The sequence below is a fragment of the Gekko japonicus genome, unplaced genomic scaffold (genome assembly GCF_001447785.1).
Source record: "Gekko japonicus isolate JY-2015 unplaced genomic scaffold, Gekko_japonicus_V1.1 scaffold2353, whole genome shotgun sequence".
Taxonomy (NCBI): Eukaryota; Metazoa; Chordata; class Lepidosauria; order Squamata; family Gekkonidae; genus Gekko; species Gekko japonicus.
The window spans coordinates 209,125-229,547 of record NW_015176522.1 but is presented as its reverse complement, the minus strand read 5'-3'; the positions used below and the strand labels follow the sequence as shown (position 1 = coordinate 229,547).

The 20,423-nt window shown below is 50.5% G+C and overlaps 1 protein-coding gene across 1 annotated transcript in view; it reads left to right on the top strand.

Moving 5' to 3' along the window:
* FAM57A (family with sequence similarity 57 member A) overlaps positions 1 to 20,423 on the top strand; it is a 74,100-nt gene that overhangs the window by 47,336 nt on the left and 6,341 nt on the right. The window contains exons 2-4 of the mRNA XM_015427411.1: positions 6,837 to 6,844; positions 8,901 to 8,984; positions 15,631 to 15,844. Coding sequence (XP_015282897.1) covers positions 6,837 to 6,844; positions 8,901 to 8,984; positions 15,631 to 15,844 — 306 coding nt within the window. The remainder of the gene's footprint in view (positions 1 to 6,836; positions 6,845 to 8,900; positions 8,985 to 15,630; positions 15,845 to 20,423) is intronic.

Here is a 20,423-nt window from a genome sequence, read left to right as displayed (position 1 = left end):
GGGCGCGGAGCGGAGCGGGACCCCTGGCTGCTCCCGCCGCCCGCCGCGCAGGCCTGCGAGTTCTGCAGAGTTCTTCGGCCGGCGCCGGTCCTCATCTCCGGGGAGTCTGCAGAAGGGGCGGAGGGGGGCACCAATCCGGACCGTTTCCGTGCAGGGGGAAGGCTCCGATCCGGATTGAAAGGTCGGAGGGTTGGCGCCGGGACTCCCAGGGCGCGCGTTTGGCTTCTTCCCCTGGCCCCTTTGCCGGCGGGCGAATGAATGGCTCCGAGGGGGGGGGCGCTTCCCACGCCGCAGGTTTTTTTGGGCAGGGGAGGGGCGGGCCCGAGAAGTCACCTGCGGAGCGCGTCGGAGCGTTGCTCTGGCCGTGAGCCAGGCGAGCCATGGTTTAGATATTCGGGGCTGCCGGGGTTTACACACGTGCGTGCGACCAACAGCCCTGTGAGGTCGGCTGGTGGCGCAGAGTTTGGTGGCGAGAGGAGCGGAGGCTGAAAAGGTTCTTGGCGTGCCTCAGGGCGCCTGATGGGCTCGTAGCTGAAGCAATGGTGTTCCTGGCTCAGGCAATACAATTATTATGATGATGAGTCGCCACCCAGTTACGGTCAGGTATTTGACTGGTAGAGGGTGTTCTGCAGTTCGGGAATTCCAGATGCATCTTCGCATGAGTCTTGCTGTTCCCAAGCAACACTGTGGCTTCTGGAGCTGAGCTGGTGTTATTTGCTCAATGCCCAAAATGTCCAGGTGTTTCTTGAGGCTTTTAGGCACTGCTCCAAAAGCTCCAGTGACAACTGGCACCATGGTAACCTTCTCCCAGAGGCGCTCCAACTGTTATTATGATTATTAAATTAATTTCTACCCCGCCTTTCTCCTCAATGGAGACCCAAAGCAGCTTACATCGTTCTCCTCTCCTCCATTTCATCCCTACACAACAACCCTGTGAGGTAGGCTAAGCTGAGAGCGTGACTGGCCCAAGGTCACCCAGCGAGCTTCCATGGCAGGAGTGGGGATTTGACCCCTGGTCTCCCAGAGACTAGTCTCACCACTATACTAGCTCAGCTGACTGTATGCACAGCTGTTCACAAGAGATGGGGTACACAAAGCTTTTAGCGGCACAGAGAAAGGACAGTCACGCTGGATGCTGCACAGTTGCGTGGGAATTGTTGCCAGAGCAAATTGTAGGCCTGTGGGGTTGTTATGAAAATAAAATTCACGAGGGAGGACTCCGATATGCTTCTCTCGACTTGGAGGAAGAATGGCATGAAAACTATTTGGCTGAGAGGGAGTCCAGTGGGAGACTTCCCTGCATTGTGAGCACATGTGGGAGGGCACACCCTTTTAAAATTCTGAATGACTCCAGGGTGGCGTAGGGCATTCCTCCGTCTGGTCCTCACAGGGTTGTCATGGGGATAAAATGAGGAATGGTATGCCACTCTGGGCTTCTTGGAAGAGGAACAGGGTCACTTGTGGCAACCTTGTACAGTTTCCAAGGTGTGAGATGTTCAGATGATGATGATGAAGAAGAGATTGGATTTATACCCCACCCTTCACTACCTGAAGGAGTCTCAGAACGGTTTACAAACTCCTTTCCCTTCCCTCTCTCGAGAACTGCCCTTGAGAGGACAGCTCTGAGAGAACTTATGACTGACCCATGGTCACGCCAGTAGCTGCATGTGGAGCAGTGGGGAATCAAAGAGCCAGTTTGGTGTAGTGGTTAAGTGCGCGGACTCTAATCTGGGAGAACCGGGTTTGATTCCCCACTCCTCCATTTGCACCTGGCTGGATGACCTTGGGCAAGCCGTAGTTCTCTCAGAGGGTGTCTGTTGTGGGGAGGGGAAGGGAAAGGAGATAGTAAGGCACTCTGAGGCACCTTTGGGTAGTGAAGGGCAGGGTATAAATCCAAACTCTTCTTATTATTCTTTTTCTTCTCCTCCCAGATTAGAGTCTGTGCTCTTAACCACTACACTGAACTGGCATCATGACCCCGGTATTCCTTGGAAAGTCCTCTGAAGCCTGATTTGAATCACCTATTGTGGACAACATAAAAAGGTGCCCCTGAACATGTGCAGAATGCTTCTCTGTCCTCAATGGAGGAGCCACTGCTAGGTCTCTTGCATCGTGTGGTAGAACAAAGGGTATGGCTTCCAGACTTGGCACGGCACTGTGCTTCTGGTTCCCACAGAGGTTCCTGCAGAGCCACCTCAGTCTGACTCTGAGCCCGCATGGGAGTTCTACTAGAGCTTCATTTAAAGACGGAATTCTCAAACTCATGATTGGTGACTCCCCCTCCCCTCTGAGAACTCTCCAGCAAAAAAAAAAAAGGCTAGAGTAGAATAGATGGGGAATTGCTTTGTGATTGGAAGGAGGTGAGCTCAGAACAGTGACTAATGCAGATATACAACAGCCGCCCTCCTCTGAAGGCAGGTGATGCATTTCTGCGTGGGGAGCAGTTGACCGAGCTGGTGCACACCTGATGCAGAGGTGGTCCAGCAGGCTGGTTGAAAGGGCAGGCCAGAGCAGTAACTCATCCAGAGACACATCCCATGAGCTCCTGGCTAAGTGGATGTTTTACGTTTATCAGAGCTGTTTGGGACTTTTATTCATTTCTATCTGGCTGCTTGCAAACGGGCCCAGGTATTGTGAGAATCGCCGGCTTCAGCTTCTCTCTCTGTGACCTGTCCTTCGTGCAAGAGGAGAAGAAGAATTGTCTCTGGACTGTCTTGCGCTTCAGTTTCGGTGACAAGCACTGTTGCCCATTTTTGCTCTGGCTGTTTGAAGGTGGATTAACTCTCCGAGACCTCTGGGACGGTTTTCCAAGAGTGCAAAAACATGTCGAGTGAAATGAGATTCCTGCAGCAGGCTTTGAAGTGGCTGTTGAGACCACCCCAAAAAGGCAAATGCCAATTCCAATCCCCCCACCCCCCCCCCCCCCAGCACAGGCATTTGGTTCCTGGCAGCTCCTGGAGTGATTGATCCCTTGAGGAGTCGGAGCCCAGGCAGACCTCCTGACCTTTCAGCAGGCTGCATGCCGTTCAGGAGAGCTGCACTGAAGTGTCGAAGGAGCCAGGGTCAAATTCAGGGCCAGCCACCACTATTCCTTCTGACCTTTGGCTGAGTGTTTTGGAGAGGTTATTTCCCCTCCACCTGTGAGACCTGGGCTAGTCCTGCTGTATACTGCATTGGTCAGGCCGCACCTGGAGTGCTGTGTGCAGTTCTGGAGGCCTCACTTCAGAAAGGATGATCTTCTAATTGAATTGTTAAGATTCTCATTGATTCCGATGTGGTTTTTGAATGTTGTGGAGATGCACCTCTATGTTACTGTATTTTGGTTAATGACATTTGTGTAGAATAATATATAAATAAAAGTTTTTTAAAAAAGAAAGAAAAGAAAGGATGTGGACGGAATGGAGCGGGTGCAGAGGAGAGCGACGGGGATGATGGGGCCCCCGGAGACCAAGCCCTGTGAGGAAAGGCTGAGGGACTTGGGAAGGTTCAGTCTGGAGAAGAGGAGGTTGAGAGGGGGACAGGATTGCTCTCTTTTAAGTATCTGAAGGGCTGCCACTTAGAGGAGGGCAGGGAGCTGCTCCTGTCGGCAGCAGAGGAGAAGACTCGCAATAATGGGTTGAAATTAAGGGCGGGAAGGCCCCGGCTGGGTATTAGGAAAAACTTTTTTACAGTAAGAGTTGTTCAACAGTGGAATTGGCTGCCTGGGGAGGTGGTGAGCTCCCCCTCACTGGCAGTCTTTAAGCAGCGGCTGGACAAACACTGGTCAGGGATGCTCCAGGCTGATCCTGTATTCAGCAGGGGGTTGGACAGCAGGGACTGTATGGCCCCTTCCAGCTTTGTGATTCTATGATTCTACTCTGTTTGTGTGGCTTCTAAAAAGTTTTATTGGAGTCGCCTACCTCACAGGATTGTTGTGACGATAAAATGGAGGAGAATGATGTAAGCTGCTTTGGGTCCCCCGTTGGGGAGGGAGGCAGGATATAAATGAATTAAATTAAAATAAATAAAACAAATACTGCTTTTTTGGCCACTGTTTATCAATTTATTGCTGTTTTTAGGTGACTCTTGTTTTGCTGTTCTGATTTTGTGGAAGTCTGTGGAGGTGGAGAGACGAGAGATGAGTGTTTCCGACAAACAGATCTGTAATCCAGTGCTTTGGGAGATCAGCTGTGATCTCTTCTGGTGTTTTGAAAGGTTCAAGGCAACTGGGGTGGGAATGGGGGGAGATTGGACTAGGGCTGGGGGGTGCCAGGGGGCAGAGGCCAATTTAACCCTTCTCTCCCATGCTGTTGGTGTTTTCCCCATCTCTGTCCCCTCCCCCACAACTGGTATTTGCCCCACTGGAGGAATTTCCCATCATGGGGCAAATAACAGCTCTGGGGAGGGGAGTATTTGAATCCTGGAAAACGGTGCAGAGTTCAGCAGAGAAACCCCTGGGCCTGTCCAAAAAGCAGGTTTCCATGGGACTGCCTTCTGCCTTGATCACATAACAATTGGATGAAGCCGCCTTATTCTGAATCAGGCTCTTGGCCTATCCCAGTCGGTATTGTCTGCTCTCTCCGACCAGTGTCTCTCCAGGGTGGAGGTCTGTCCAGTCTTGGACCACAACTTGTCTGTAGAGTAGCAGGTCAGTGTTGTGGCCAGGACTGCCTTTCGCTTAACTCCAGACAGGGATATCCACCCGTTTTTGGACACAGCTGATCTGACAACCTTGGTCCACGCTACTGTGACCTTGAGACTAGACTACTGTAATGTGCTGTTACGTGGGGCTGCCCCTGAAGATGAATTGGAAGTTGCTGTTGGTCCAGAATGCAGCAGCTTGCCTATGAAAGGGTGTTAGCTAGGCCATCTGTATGGCAGTGGTATCTGGATCCAATTCAAGGTGCTGGTTTTGGTGTTTACAGTCGAATACCACATTCTTGAAGGACTGCCTGTCGGCCATAGAGCCCAGATGATCCTTAAGATCCTCACAGCCAGGTCTGCTGTCTTCCCTCCTGACTACCAGGGAAAAATATTGTCTGTGGTGGCCTTGTCCTTAGGGAACTGGCTGCTAGTTGCAGTCAGGGGTGCCTCCTCTCTCACCCAGTTGAGACGGTCAGAGCTAGGCGGTCTTCTTAAGTCAGGCTGTTTCCTAATAGTTTTAGTAGTTATTTCTTATGTTGTTGTTCAGCCGCACAGTCAAGTCCGACTCTTCGCGACCCCATGGAGTAGCTGCCGCCAGGCTTTCCTGTCTTCCGCTGTCCTCTGAAGTTTGCTCAATTTCATGTTCGTTGCATCGATAATGCTGTCTAGCCATCTCATCCTTTGCCGTCCCCATCTTCTTTGGCCTTCAATCTTTCCCAGCATCAGGGTCTTCTCCAGTGAGTGCTCCCTTCTCCTTTGGTGGCCAAAGTATTTGAGCTTCAGTTTCATTATTTGGCCTTCCAGGGAACAGTCAGGGTTGATTTCTTTTAGGATTGACTGATTTGATCTTCTTGCAGTCCAAGGGACTCTCAAGAGTCTTCTCCAGCACCATAGTTCAAAAGAATCTATTCTTCGGCGCTCGGCCTTCCTTATAGTCCAACTCTCACAGCCATACATGACTACTGGGAATACCATTGCTTTGACCATGCGGACTTTTGTTGGCAGGGTGATGTCTCTACTTTTTATCATGCTGTTTAGGTTCGCCATCGCTTTCCTCCCAAGGAGAAGGCGTCTTTTAATTTCATGGCTGCTGTCACAGTCTGCGGTGATCTGGGATCCCAGGAACGTGAAGTCTGTCACCACTTCCACGACTTCCCCTTCTATTTGCCAAGGAGTGATGGGGCCGGATGCCATGATCTTAGTTTTTTTGATGTTGAGCTTCAAGCCCACTTTTGCGCTCTCCTCTTTTACCCTGAGCAAGAGGGTCTTTAAATCCTCTTCACTTTCTGCCATTAGAGTGGTATCGTCTGCATATCTGAGGTTATTGATCTTTTCCCCAGCAATCTTAATTCCCAATTGTGATTCATATTGGTATTTAAATGCATGTCAGGTTCCCAGTTTGTTCTTAATCTGTTTGCTTGTATTGTAAACCACTTTGAGCAACAAAGAAAAGGGGAGGGGGCGGAAATATAGTAAAAAAATATAACCCATACGCTATTTAAAAAAAACAAAAACACAAGAGCTGGACATGCTGGGAATTGAACCTGGGATTTTTTTGCATGCAAAGCAGATGCTCTGTCCCTGAGCTGTGGCCGCTTCCCAAGCCTTAAGAGAAAACAAATCCAGCAACCTGGGAGAGTCTAACAACAGGCCTCACGTCTACCCTGGCTTTCTGAAGCCTTTCAAGCCAGTGCCCTTCCTGACAGCTACAATGTGAGAAACGGGCTAAAATACCTCAAAACAGTGAACGAGCCAGAAATGCGGTCCGTGCTGCATGCTGCATTTTTAGATGCATGCTTAAAATCAAAGGCAGCAAACCTCCGTGCACGATGAGGCGAAAAGCCCCTGGACTTCCTGTTCCCTTTATGCCCACATTGTGCCCTCTCCAAGTGGCACCACAGCTCATTCCCGTGAGCCACGGTGGTTTCTTGTTGTTGTTTCCAAAGTGCTGGGAGAACACACGGCCAGCAGCCCTTGTGAGAATACCACCCCCCCCCTTCTGTCCATACTACCCAGACAGCTAGCCAGCTCTCCCAGTCTTTCCAAAGACACCGGGCCAAACAAATGGAGAAACGAAGAGAGACCCGAACTCAAAGTACAAATACTCTGGCAAGGGAATGAATGAATAACAGAAGGCAAGCAGGCTTTATTGATTTAAGAATATTTGCCTTGTTATCTGAACACGACGACCTTGCCAATTTGCCTTTTAACAGGTTGGCGGGTAAGGCTGTGGGTGCTCTCTCTTATTCAAACTACTACGGGGTGTTTGAGTCCAGTGGTACTTTTAAAACAAGCAAAGTTTAATTCTGGGTATAAGTTTTTGCGTGCGTGCACATTGCTTCAGATATCCGAAGAAGGGTGCATGCACGCAAAAGCTTATACTCGGAATTAAACTTTGTTGGTCTTAAAGGTGTCGCTGGACTCAGATTTTGTTCTGTGGCTTCAGACCCACACGGCTGCCCACCGGAATCTACTATGGTGGGTATGTGGTTTGTGTGTATGTACCTGAAAGAAAAAGGGTGGCAGCAAAAACGACACCCCCTTAATTACATTGCTGAAACCTCTCCTTGCCCTTCCTGCCCCTGGAGGTTCATCCTTGGTTTTGGTGGTGGTGAGAAATGTCAGGATGCCCAGGGTCAGGCTCTGGCGACTCTCTGGGGGGAGGGAATTCCAGAATCGAGGGGCAGTGATGCCAAAAAAGGCATCTCTGGGCATTCTTGTGGCCTTGTTTTGATGCCTGCTTAGACGGTTGGTTTTCAGATAGGGATGCTTGCTGTTGCGTTTTACTGCCTCCTTCAACTCTGAATTCCCCGCTTTCATTCTGTTTCTTTCTTGTGTGGAGGGGCTGCGGCTCAGTGGCAGAGCATCGCCTTGGCATGCAGAAGGTTCCAGGTTCAATTCCCAGCTGCGTCTCCAGTTAAAAGGAGGAGGCAGTGTAAAAGACCTCTGGGAGAGCGGCTGCCAGACTGAGTAGGCAATGCTGACTTTGATGGAGCAAGGGTCTGATTCAGTATAAGGCAGGTTCATGTGTGTTCAATGTATGAAAGCCCTGTTTTAGGGGACGGGCTGTGGCTCAGTGATAGAGCATCCCCTTGGCATGCAGAAGTTCCCAGGTTCAATCCCCAGCATCCCCAGTTGAAAGGACTAGACAGCAGGTGATGGGAAAGACCTCTGCCTGAGACCCCAGAGAGCCGCTGCCAGTCTGAGTAGACAATGCTGACTTTGATGGAGCGAAGGCCTGACTCAGTATAAGGCAGGTTCATGCATATTCATGTATGAAAGCCCTGCTTTAGGGGACGGGCTGTGGCTCAGTGGTAGAGCATTTGCTTGGCATGCAGAAGGTTCCAGGTTCAATCACCGGCATCCCCAGTTGAAAGGACCAGGCAGCAGGTGACATGAAAGACCTCTTCTGCCTGAGACCCTGGAGAGCTGCTGCCAGTTCTGAGTAGATAATACTGACTTTGATGGACAGAGGGGCTGATTCAGTATAAGGCAGTGTGTGTCCATGTGAATCCTTGAGCCCTTATTTGCTCGCCATTTTCTGGTGGTCCTCAGCTGTTCAGAGGCGGGAGGGAATATCTTCCAGGGATGCATCCACATACTTGTGACTATTGTGCAATCATTTGCAACTGGACTGTTTGGTCTGCAAAGGACAATCCCGTGGCCAGCAATGGCTATTGCACAAACATTTGCAACTGGACTGTTTGGTCTGCAAAGGACAATCCAGTAGCCAGCAATGACTATTGTGCAATCATTTGCAACTGGACTGTTTGGCCTGAAAAGGACAATCCAGTGGCCAGCAAAAGCTACTGTGCAATCATTTTCAACTTGACTGTTTGGTCTGCAAAGGACGATCTAGTAGCCAGCAATGACTATTGTGCAAACTGGACTGTTTGGCCTGCAAAGGACAATCCAGTGGCCAGCGATGGCTATTGCATGAACATTTGCAACTGGACTGTTTGGTCTACAATGGACAATCCAGTGGCCAAAGATGGTTATTGTGCAATGATAATGCAATATCCAAAGATGTGTAGACGTGGCCCAGCTTCTTGCAGAACAATGGGACAGTGCAAACACCATCCACCCCTACCGGAGGAGCAGGATGGAAATGAAATCGGTTAGCTTCTTAGTGCTGCAGTCAATATTTACTCATTGATGCTGTGTCACTAAGCTTAGGCACAAAGGGGTTTTGTTTTTGTGGCAGGGAGCAGGAAGGCAGGTGTGAATCGCTTCCCTAAAGGTAGTTTTTTTTTTTTTTTGGCTGCTTTTCCCCACAGGCTGGTTTCCTCCATCCAAGCCATGATGGCAACACTCTCAGGCCTCGTCGTCATCTTTAGCTGCAAGGACGTGGTGCACGACAGGTGAGGAAAACAAAGCGAGCCGTATAAAGCCAAGGCAGGGGTGCGGGAAGGACTTTCACCCAGAGACGAGGCACAGAGCACCAGCTGCGGCCCTCTCTGTACTCTCGCTGAAGAACTAGCCCTGCGGCTGAATTCCAAGGGACACGATTCCCAAGGCCGCCGGCGTAGGATTGGGGCTCCTGCTGGCATGCCACTGACTGAGAGGATGGTAAGATCGGAATCAGGCTCAAAGAGTATGCAGTCTTGGAGTTCCGGGGCTGGGAGAATGGGCATGCAGTCTATCCGGCTGGATTGGGATTGTGGCACTTGTGTGTGTGTGTCTGGGGCCCTTCCCCCCCCCCATTTTTCAAAGCCGCAAGGAGGGGGCATTTCTGATTGGGGAAAATAACAAAAGAGTGACCTCCCCCTTCCCCCGTGCTGGGGTCCCAGGGCAGACTGGCCCTTCTCCCCTCAGCTCTGAACTCACAGAAGGCCTAATCAGCTCTGGGTGGCTGTCCCTGTAGCCAGGTGTGGAGCGTGTCAAGGCAAGGCAGTCGCTGGAGCTCCCTCACTCTGCCGCCCGACCGAAGGCCCTGGTCCGAGTCTTGGGCTGCAGGATTTCTGGGCCGAGGCTCTGTCAACGGGACCCCTGAACCCAGCGGAGGCCAACTGAGAATCCCTTAATGGCACCCGGTCTTATTACTAAAGGGGAGATGGTTCCATTGTGGAAGGAGAAGTGCCTTTGGGAGTGTCAGTAAATACCCCGATCGGGAAGGCTCTGTTCGTGTTTGTACCGGGGCCTGTCCAGCCCCCTGACCTGGTCAGATCTCAGAAGCTAAGCAGGGTCAGCCCTGGCTAGTCCTTGGATGGGAGGCCACCATGGACTGCCAGACTTTTTAAGCAGAGGCAGGCAACGGCTAACCACCTCTGAACGTCGCTTGCCTTGAGAACCCTAGAGAGCCCGTTCGGTGTCGTGGTTAAGAGCGGCGGAGTCTAATCTGGGAGAACTGGCTTGGATCCCCCATTCCTCCACAGGCAGCTGGCTGGCGTGACCTTGGGTCAGTCATACAGTTCTTTCAGAGCTGTTCTCTCAAGAGCAGTCCTCGAGAGAGCTCTCTCAGCCCCACCCACCTCACAGGGTGTCTGTGGTGGGGAGGGGGAGGGGAAGGGGATTGTCAGCCGCTCTGAGAGTCCTCGGGGTAGTGAAGGGCGGGGCATAAATCCAGTCTCTTCTTCTTCTTCCTATGGAGTCCCCTTGTCAGCTGCGACTTGACGGCGCTTTACCCTACCGCTGTCCAATCCCAACACCCCACTCTGCCTGCCTGCCTGCCTGAGGTCTGCTGTCCCATTTCCTTCTGCACCCCGAGGCAGGTTTGGAGACGCACTGAGCAGTCCTGATCTCAGTAGCTTGGCTGGAGCAGTCAGCAGCTTGAGACTGTGAAGTTCCTGGTTCAGGATCCCCAGCGGGTCTGTCCCTCATGCAGTCCCGATACCATCAAGGAAGTGTGTTGCTCACGGCTGCAGAAAACTTATCTCCATTGTTCTGGCCGGCTCTCCAGCGTCTCTTGTTTACTGGCTGCTTCTCCCCCATATAGTTGGGTCCCTTTCCTTTTGCCCCAAGTGACGGGCAGCCAGCGCTCTTCAAGACGTGTTGCCTGGAGGGGTGATTGCAACAGGCTTCTGCTAGTGTTCAGACATTTCAGTGATGCCATCACCGCTGCTTTGCTAGTCTGGCAAGGACGGAGGAGGCAAGCCTTACAAACTCCTCCTTGTTTTGTCTGTGCCTTCAGGAAGCTTTTATCTGCCCGTTTTGCCCCACCCTTTCTCCCAAGAACCTCCGGGGTGGCACGCATAGTTTTCTCGCCGGCCCCTGTTTCGTCCTCACAACAACCACCCTGTGAAGTAGGCTGCCAAGAGAGACTAGCCTAGAGCCACCCAGTGAGGTTGAGGGCAGAGCGTGACCTCGGAAGCTCTAGCCTCTACACAACACTGCCTGTTGTGCCCCTCTTTGTGTTGCACGCAAAGACACTTTGCCCAGGAAGCAAGCCAGGGCAGGCTCCTTGGAAAGGAATTAGCTGTAGAGGTGAGAGGGCACTTTGTACACGGCTCAGAGAACGAAGCATGCATTGTGTATGGGGAACAACACCGTATGGTTCCCTGGGGGCTCTGAAGTTCTCCCAGCAGCCCTTTCTTCAGGGTTCAGCCCTATTAGAGTCGTACGGCTTCCTTTCCCTTTCGTTGTCGAGGGCAGGGAACGCTGTGACCATCCTGCCTGGCAGATGGCAGGAGTCATGCTCAGGGTGGGAGTCGAGACGGTGTCATCCTGCCTGGCAGATGGCAGGAGTCATGCTCAGGGTGGGAGTCGAGACGGTGTCAGTTCGGTGTAGTGGTTAAGTGCGCGGACTCTAATCTGGGAGAACCAGGTTTGATTCCCCACTTCTCCACATGCACCTGGCTGGATGACCTTGGGTAAGCCGTAGTTCTGATAAGAGCTTTCCTTGAAATAGAGCAGTTTCTGTCAGAGCTCTCTCAGCCCCACCTACCTCACAGGGTGTCTGTTGTGGGGAGGGGAAGGGAAAGGAGTTTGTAAGCCACTCTGAGACTCCTCTGGGGAGTGAAGGGCGGGGTATAAATCCCATATCTTCTTCTTCATATGTCTGACGGCTGCTGAGTGGAGGCTGGTGAGCAGGGCGGGGTTCTGTTGTGGTTGTGGCAGTTGTTGCTGTTGTGGCTGACGCAGGTGGAGCGCTTTATTCCAAGGAAGGGCTGCGGAGTAGAAAGTCCTTATCTCTTTGCCATTGGGAATCCCGCTGTCCATCTTTCTCCCCAAAGACCCCCTACTTTTCTCCAGCTCCTTTCCACATAACCCCAATGATTAAACATGCCCCCGTAAAGTCCCTGCCATGAATAGAAACACTTTTCACCGTCTCTTTCCTCCACTGCCCGGACACCCATTCCATGCCATAACCTTGTCCTATCTATTTCTCCCACCCACATCCAGCCCCCTCCTTTTCTTCCTTAGCTGTCCACCCCCTTCTCTAGTCTGTCCCCCCCCCCCCCCAACACTGCCTTCCAACAATCCCCATTTAGCTATGCACACACAGCTGGTAAAATAAGTGGTCAACCTCAGATAAACAGGTGTGGGTCATGGCGACCCCTTTCCGTGCTCTTTTACTCTTTTGAAACATTTTTATTTCCTAATGCATAAACATGGAAGAACCTTTACACTGGCACGCTGCAGTGCCCTTCTGATAGCAGAAATGGCAGGACAGTACATAAAGCAGCAGTTACTAATCGCTCATGTAAATATGATACAAATCAAGTAGAGCCATTATTTCATGTAATGTTATATTGCCCTCTGTACAATAAACAGAGAGAGAAATATATCATCCATTGGATAAGGAAGTTAGATGAAACGTCTGAGATTCAAAGGATAAGCTTTCTTTTAAATGGCTCATTACAAATGTTAACCAGCTTCAAGAGGGGACTGGATAAACATATGGAGCAGAGGTCCATCAGTGGCTATTAGCCACGAGGTATAAATGGGGCATGGGGCCGCGGTGGCTCAGAGGTTATGATGCTGAGTTGTGGACCGGAAGGCTGGTAGCTCAGTAGTTTGAGACCCTAGTGCTGCTCCTGTCTCTGGTCCCAGCTCCTGCCAACCTAGCAGTTCGAAAGCAAGAAATTGCACGTAGATAAATAGGTACTGCTTTGGTGGGAAGGTAACAGCATTCCATGATCCTTGGCGTTTAGTCATGCTGGCCACATGACTATGGAAAAGTCTTTGGAGAGCGCTGGCTCTTCGGCTTGGAAAAGGAGACGAGCACTGCCCCTGAGAGTCAGATTCAACTGGCTTTCGAGTAAGGGAAACCTTTATCTTTTTATCTATAAATGGAACACTCTGTCTTGGGCAGTGATGCTCTGTATTCTCGGTGCTCGGGGGCAACAGCAGGAGGGCTTCTGGAGCTCTGGCCCTGCTGGTGGGCTTCCTGATGGCACCCAGGTTTTCGCCACTCTGTGACACACAGTGTCAGACTGGATGGGCCATTGGCCTGTTCCAATACGGCTTCTCTTATGTTCTTATGACATAGCAAAGTTTCTTTCAGCAGCCTTTTTAATAAGGGAGAAAAACACCTCCTAAAGTCAGCAGATGGCCTTTTTTGGCTAATAAGCATTAGGAACAGGCTGTGACTACTTAATGGTGAGGGAACTACATTCTGCACATGCCCAGAAGGTACTCTTGGCTAGATTCCCATTTGCAAAATGGAATCCTGGAGCAACAAGATATCTAAAGTAGCTTCCCCGGAGAGCTTTCCTTCTATGTTAATGTTTATGGCATATGCAGAGCTAGCGTGGTATACTAGTTAGACTGTCCATTTAGGACTGGGGAGTTCTGGGTTAAAATTGGCAATTGAATATAGGTATAATAATCTGTGTATTAGATTCTCTGAATTCCCTGCCTTCATTAAAAAAGAAAAGAAAAAAGACCTGCACCCAGGTCTCTCGCACCTGGCCCAACCACTATGCTGATAGAGGACAGGTGATGCCAGTGATATTCTGGGAGGCGATTTCTGGCATCAGGGGGGAAAGGGGAAAGTTAATTCATTCCGACTCCAGACTTGCACTTTCCCACACTACTGAAATTTGCCCTGCAAGTCCCTTGAGGGCAGAGACCTGTCGCCGTTTTACCTTGTACAGCCCGTTGATGGTGCTTTGTGGATGACGGGACATTCAGTTCCATGAGATCTGCACAGGCATCCCCAAGGCGTCTCAACACGGTGGGGTCATAGTCAGTTAAACGTCCTCAGGATTGTGCAAGCTTCATTGCTAAAGTGGGGAAAGTGTGCTGTAGTTTCTCAATAGCCCTCCCTGCATGTGCACAAAGAGACTCAAGAGAAGTGCTGCATTTTAAACTCCCCAACCCCCAGATTTTTAAAGTCTCAGATAAGAGTCCGGGGTGACAAGATTATGAAGTGTAAATCAATCCCCCTTTTCCTGAGCATGCAGACCAGGGGTCTCCAACGGGGTGCCCTGGGTGCCGTGGTGCCCGCCAAAAGGGCAGTCAGTGGTAGGCAGAGCCAACTCATTCTGTTTCTGTCTCTATCCCCTCCCCTCGCAGTGATATTAGAAAACATGCAAGCACAGATCCCTATGCAGGTTCCAGACTTATACTACCTCTCCTTCTGCAACTATTTGTAATACAGAACAGAAATCCTGCTACGCGATTCCCCCCCCTTCCTAAAACCCACTATTATTTTCAACACAGCAGTCAGAAGAAAGGTTTATGAGACAAACTAAGGTTAGGAGCACTGCGGTTTTCCATTTGATCCACAGCTCCCCCAAACCCTAACTCAAGAACTCGTTTTCCACAGCAAAGAGGCCTTTTGGCATACTCAGAAGTCAAAGGTATTCCCTCACCACTAAGGCATTAACTACATACAACCAGCCCAAACCAGATTGAGGGTTCCTGGTTTCAGAAAGAGAGGTTTTCAGGAGCCCCGGCATCTTTTCAGGAGGTTACTATTTTTCAGAAACCCTAGTAACAAAAGGATCGAGAGCATGCACAGAGTGCCTTTAATCATCATTCACTGATGGTGTGACCCTCTGCATGTTTGATCAGAACTAAACCCTTCATTCAATGGGATTCACTCTCAAACATGCATAGGATTGCGGCCTGGAAGAGGTTTGGTTTTCTAGGGGCAAGAAAGTTTATATTGGACAGGGGGACGCATGAGCCTTTTTTCTCAAGTACATAGGATGTTCAATAGCTGGCAGATGAAGGTCCATTAATGGCTGTTAGACTTTAAGGTGAAATAGAGCCTCCATGCACAGGAACAGTCTACCCCTGAATATCAGTCGCTGATGACAGAGCACAGATGATGGCGTCTGCCCTCCTCCTCCTTGTGAGAGATTCCCGGAAGCACATGGGCGGTCCCTGACCGAATTGTGGTTTGATCCAGCCACCCTATCCTTCGTCTACATCGCCCCACTGGTATTGGATTTATGCTGATATGCAGCAGTGCTTAATGCCAGATATTATGGGATAGATGGCACCCACATAGCATTGGGTATTTGACAGCTGATGGATTGTGAAATTTTGTATTTGACATCTGCCACAGCAGCGCTGAGTCCATTGACATATCACCTTGGATTGGCAGAAATGAAATTGGGGAAAACCCTACCTTTTCCGCACAGCTCTCCTTTACATTCCCATGTCCTCGGCCAGGGCCTTTTCGGTCCTGGCCCCAACCTGGTGGAACTCTCTGCCAAATAATATCAGGGCCCTGCAGGATCTTATGCCATTCTGCAGGGCCTGTAAGGCAGAGATGCTGTTCCGCCAGGCCTTTGGTTGAAGACAGCGACGGTCTCCATCATAGCTGGCACCCTTTCTGCTCCAGCTGCTTTTCATATCTGCTTTGTCCTCCTCTCCCGTGCCTGTGAAGCGGCCGGCAATCTGAAACAGGACCAGTTAATATATGGCCATCTTCTTGTTTGAAATAGGTTATTAATGTTTTAATTGTTTTATCTTGATGGGGGGGGGGGGTTATGAATGACGTACGTCGCCCAGAGCCCTGTGCTGCAGGGATTGGGCGATTAACAAATTTAATATATAAATAAATAGAATATAAGCAAATAAATAAGTAAAACATGCCCTTTCCTCTCACAGGCACTGGTTGGCCCAGGAGTACATCTGGATCGTGGTTTCTTACATGGCCTACGATCTGTACATCATGTACCTCTGCTACTGGCACAAGAGCGAAGAGAAGGGGGAGGCCCAGCAGAAGCACTCCCTGGCCAGCGTGAAGGGCTTCCTGCAGAGGGAGCGGCTGATGGTCACTCACCACATCTTCATCCTCGTCATCCTCACCCCTGTGGCTGTGGTGAGAGCACGCGAGGAGGGATGCGGTGGGAAGGCCGGGATGGAAATGGGGGTGTGTGTGGCCCGGGGGAGGGAGTTGGCTGTTTGTGTTTCGCTCAGCAGAAGTTTGTACGTCTCCTGTCTTGGGGGAATCAGTCTTCCACTTTCTTGCTTCCCCAAGTGCTGACAAATGTAGGCTTTGGGTGTGTGTGTGTAGCTGAATTAATGCGGCCAATTAAGATGTGCTAACGGCAGCATCGGAAGGGAGTCAAAAGAAAGACCGTGGCTGTGGAAGAGCTGTTGGTTCCCATGCAAAAGGGCCCAGATTCAGACCTGGGCAAATCTAGTGGAAGGCTGTGAGCGTGCATGTTCTGGAGGAGATATGTGACATGGTTTGGAGAGCCAGTTTGGTGTAGTAGTTAGGAGCAGCGTACTCTAATCTGGGAGAACTGGGCTCGATTCCCCACTCCTCCACGTGCAGCTGCTGGTGTGACCTCGGGTCAGTCACAAGTTCTCTCAGAGCTGATCTGTCAAAGACAGTCCTCGAAAGAGCTCTCTCTCAGCCCCACCTACCTCACAGGGTGTCTGTTGTGGGTAGGGGAAGGGAAAGGAGATTGTAAGCCACTCTGAGAAGGTAGTGAAGGGCGGGATATAAATCCAATCTCTTCTTCTCGTCTTCTGCTAAGGAGACAAAACAGTGCTGAGAAAGACAGAGGTGAAGGGAATCCAGTAGAGACTAGTAAGAAAGTGGTCGAAATGGTCCTTCCCATCTTTTCTTCAGAGTGCCCAGAGAGTCAGAGCAGCCGTGCAGAATCTGAGTTAGCGTCAGCCTTGGTGCCAGACCCGTAGACCTTTTTTTTTTTTTTTTGAGGGGCCGTGACCCTAATCTGGAGAACCGGTCCCCACTCCTTCACATGCAGCCAACCTGGTGACCTTGGGTCAGTCACAGTTCTCTCAGAGCTGTTCTCTCTAGAGCAGTTCTCTCAGAACTCTCTCAGCCCCACTGACCTCACAAGGTGCCTGATGTGGGGAAAGGAAGGGAAGGCGATTGTAAGCTGCTCTGAGACTCCTCAGGGTAGAGAAAAGTGAGGTATAAAAATCAACCCTCTTTCTTCTAAAATAGACTCATTCTGTACCGGTTAAGGACAGCAGGTGTGAATGAAGGGTTTTCTCTGCCTGTGTCCCCGGAGAGCTGCCGCCACTCAAAACATAAACTAAGTAGGCCGCATAAAGACCAACAACCCTTATTTCAACGTGAGCGTTCGTGGGTCACAGCCCACTTCATTGCGAAGCGGGCTGTGATCCACACAACAGCCTGTTGAAATAAGGATTGTGGGTCTTTACAGTGCTGCTGGATTCCTGCTGTACATTGCTCCAACCGACGCGCCCGTACAGCCAGTTAGGACAGACCGCCCGAAGCTTCGATGGACCAGTCAACCTCCTGGCTCCATATAAGGCAGCACCCTGCGTTCCCAAGAAATGGGAAGGAAATTCAAGCAGCAGTGCCCCCAAATCAAGTGCATACCTAGTTGCGATACTCTCTAAAAGAGGAACAGTTTAGTGAGCCACTGGGAGGGAAAGAAAAAGGGGCTGGAGGTGGGGGGAGAAGAAGACGACGACTTCAAGGCAGGGGTCATTTCGTAGAAAAAGAGGTGCAGGAGCTCATTAGCATAACTTATTAGCATAACTTGTTTGCATATGCCACACCCCCTGACATCACCGGAAGTGTGTCAGATGGCAACACCCACCACTCAGGCTCCACTGGACTGTTTTGGATTGCTAGCTATTGGGGGGGGGGAACGATGTGCAGATCTGCCCTCACAGAGGAGGGAGAGCTTGTACCTGAATAAAACTTGGTCTTAAAGGTGCCACTGGACTGTTTTGGATTGCTAGCTATGGGGGGGGGATGCACAGATCTGCCCTCACAGAGGAGGGAGAGCTTGTACCTGAAGGCGGGGGGGGGCGCTCTGCAACTTACCTGGCTGCTTCTTGCTCCTTGTGGCCCGACTGAAGGCTGCTGGGAGCAGGGGGCGGGGCTTGTTGCATGTGCCCACCCCCTGGGCTACTTACTGCCGGAGGTCCGCTCCTGTGCACTCCCGCAGGAAATGACCCCTGCTTCAAGGGCAAAGTAGTCTAGTGTGTGGGTGCACAAGGAGCTAGCATAAAAACCTCCTCCCGTGTGCCCACCCCTCTCACCTCTCTGGCAATAAAGGCAGACTCCACAGGCACTGTTCCCTCTAAGCTGAGTTAGTGTGAGCTAGCTCACAGTTTTTTAGCCTGCAGCTCACACATTTTTGTCTCCACTCAGGAAGGATGGCTCCAGTGCAAACTAATTTATGCAGCAGCCAAATTGCTCACCCACAACTTTAAAGCCAGAGCTCACAAAGTAGATTTTTTGCTCATAAGACTGTACAGCTTAGAGGGAGCATTGACCACAGGGGCTTGGCACTGGCCGGCAGCGCCACAGACCTAGACAAGGATGAGTGTACCCTGGGAGGCTGTGGTGTAAGAGGGGTTAGAGCATCAGACTAGGATCTGGAAGGCCCAGGTCTGAATCCTCTGCCATGGAAGCTCATTGGGTGACCTTGGGCCAGTCACGCACTTGCAGGGTTCTTGTGAGGATAAAATAGAGAAGGGAACGATGTAAGCCCCTTAAGGGAAAAAAGGTGTAATATAAATGAAGTAAATGAGAGCCAGCCTAGTGTAGTGGAGCAGAGCAGAGAACTCTAATCTGGAGGACCGGGTTGATTCCCCACTCCTCCACATGCCGGCGGCCGGGTGGCCTCGGGTCAGTCACAAGTTCTCTCAGAGCTGTTCTCTTTCAAAAGCAGTTCTCTCAGAACTCTCTCAGCCCCACTGACCTCACAAGGTGCCTGATGTGGGGAGAGGAAGGGAAGGCGATTGTAAGCTGCTCTAAGACCTCGGGGGAGCGGCTTGCACCCCAGCGGTATGGAGGGGTGCTACCTCAAGTAGCACTCACATGGAGCCTTTGTGATAGGCCAGAGGGCTTTTGAGGGGCAGCCTCTTCCACGGCTCAATGCCGGAGAATTAAGGCTTCCCTCCGCCCTGACGGTCCTGCCGCTGTGTGGCCCTCGGGCACAAGCTGATTTGACTGGGACAAGCGCTGGAGATCGAGTGGAAAAGCGATTTCTGCGAGCGAGGTCAGAGAAATGACCAACAATGAACGTGAGTTCAAAATAAGCAGAATAATTTAAAAGCGAACTACCCCCCCCCCCCCCCCCCGCGGAATAAGCTGAAGGTTGACGAGGGTTCAAAAAGAATGACAGGACACAGGTCTGCAGAAAGCTGTGTCTCCCAGCCAGGCTGGGCAGCGTTTATATAGAGAAAAACTCACTCCTTTCTCCCTCCTATACATCAAATCACTCCACCATGAGAACAGACATCAAGAATGTTGTTATGCTAACGACGCACTCTTCCTATCTTCCCGGGCTCTCGGCCAAATGACTTCATCTGCTTAGGAAGTCAGCAGATGCTACTCGTGCTCTCAGCACACACATACTTTTGGGTTCCCAATTTCCAGCCAGGAGAACAGTGAATTATCCGGGCTTGCCACGCAGATATTTTCACTGTTCCCACAAAAAGCGGAGCACAAAGAGGGACGCCTCTTATGCGAAGGGACAGATAAGCGAAACGAAGGGGCAGGGGGGGAAACAAGCAGTGATCTTGTTTTGAGAGACTTACTTGAGCGCTGACATTGAGATGACGATTTTTTTGAGCCTGTGAGAAGCGGTTTGGAATTGTAAACAATCGTATAAAATGGCGGCCTCGCAAAGAAAGTTTAAAACGAAACTGGCGGGTAGTCAGAGTCCAAAACCGGAAGAGGAAGCAGACGTCATGAAAATGTTAGCGGATATGCTCAAGCCGGTGGTGGAGCAACTCGATGGTATTAACCAGCAACTGACTTCCTTGAATCAAAACTTCACATCCCAGCAGCGCCAACTGGCAGAGACGGAGAAGAAGGTGGAGCATGCGACCGAGAGAATTAAAGAGATAGACACCACAAATAAGAAAACGAAGAAAAGAATGGGGGAAGTTGAAGCAAAACAAAACTTCCAAGAAAACCGTCTGATACAGCTACAAATGGAAAAAGCCAATATGATTCTCAGATTCCAGGGAGTGTCTGAATCGGAAAAGGAGGATCTGAGGAAGCTTCTCAGCGAGATCACCGCCTCAGCAATAGGTTCAACAGCGGATGAACTAGTAAAAGAGATGGAGACTGCCTATAGGGCATACTCCAATTATATTTAAAAAAATAGCCTGCCTGGAGAACTTGTGGTCCGATTCTCAAGAAGACAGACCAGAGATGCTATTTTAAAAGCGACTTCAGCAACTCCACTGAAACTGGGGAATACAAACATTAAAACTTTAAAAGACATCCCATTTGAAATTCGCCAAAAGAGGAAAAGCTATAAGGACTTAATTTCATTTCTTCAAACCAATGGAATTTCGTACAGGTGGGCGATCCCAGAGGGTGTCATCTTTAAAATCAACGACAAAAGAGAAAAAATTCACTCCGTTTTTAAAGCCAAAGAATTTTTGAGACGTCAGTTGGGATTGGAGGAAGAATCCAAAGATGAAGA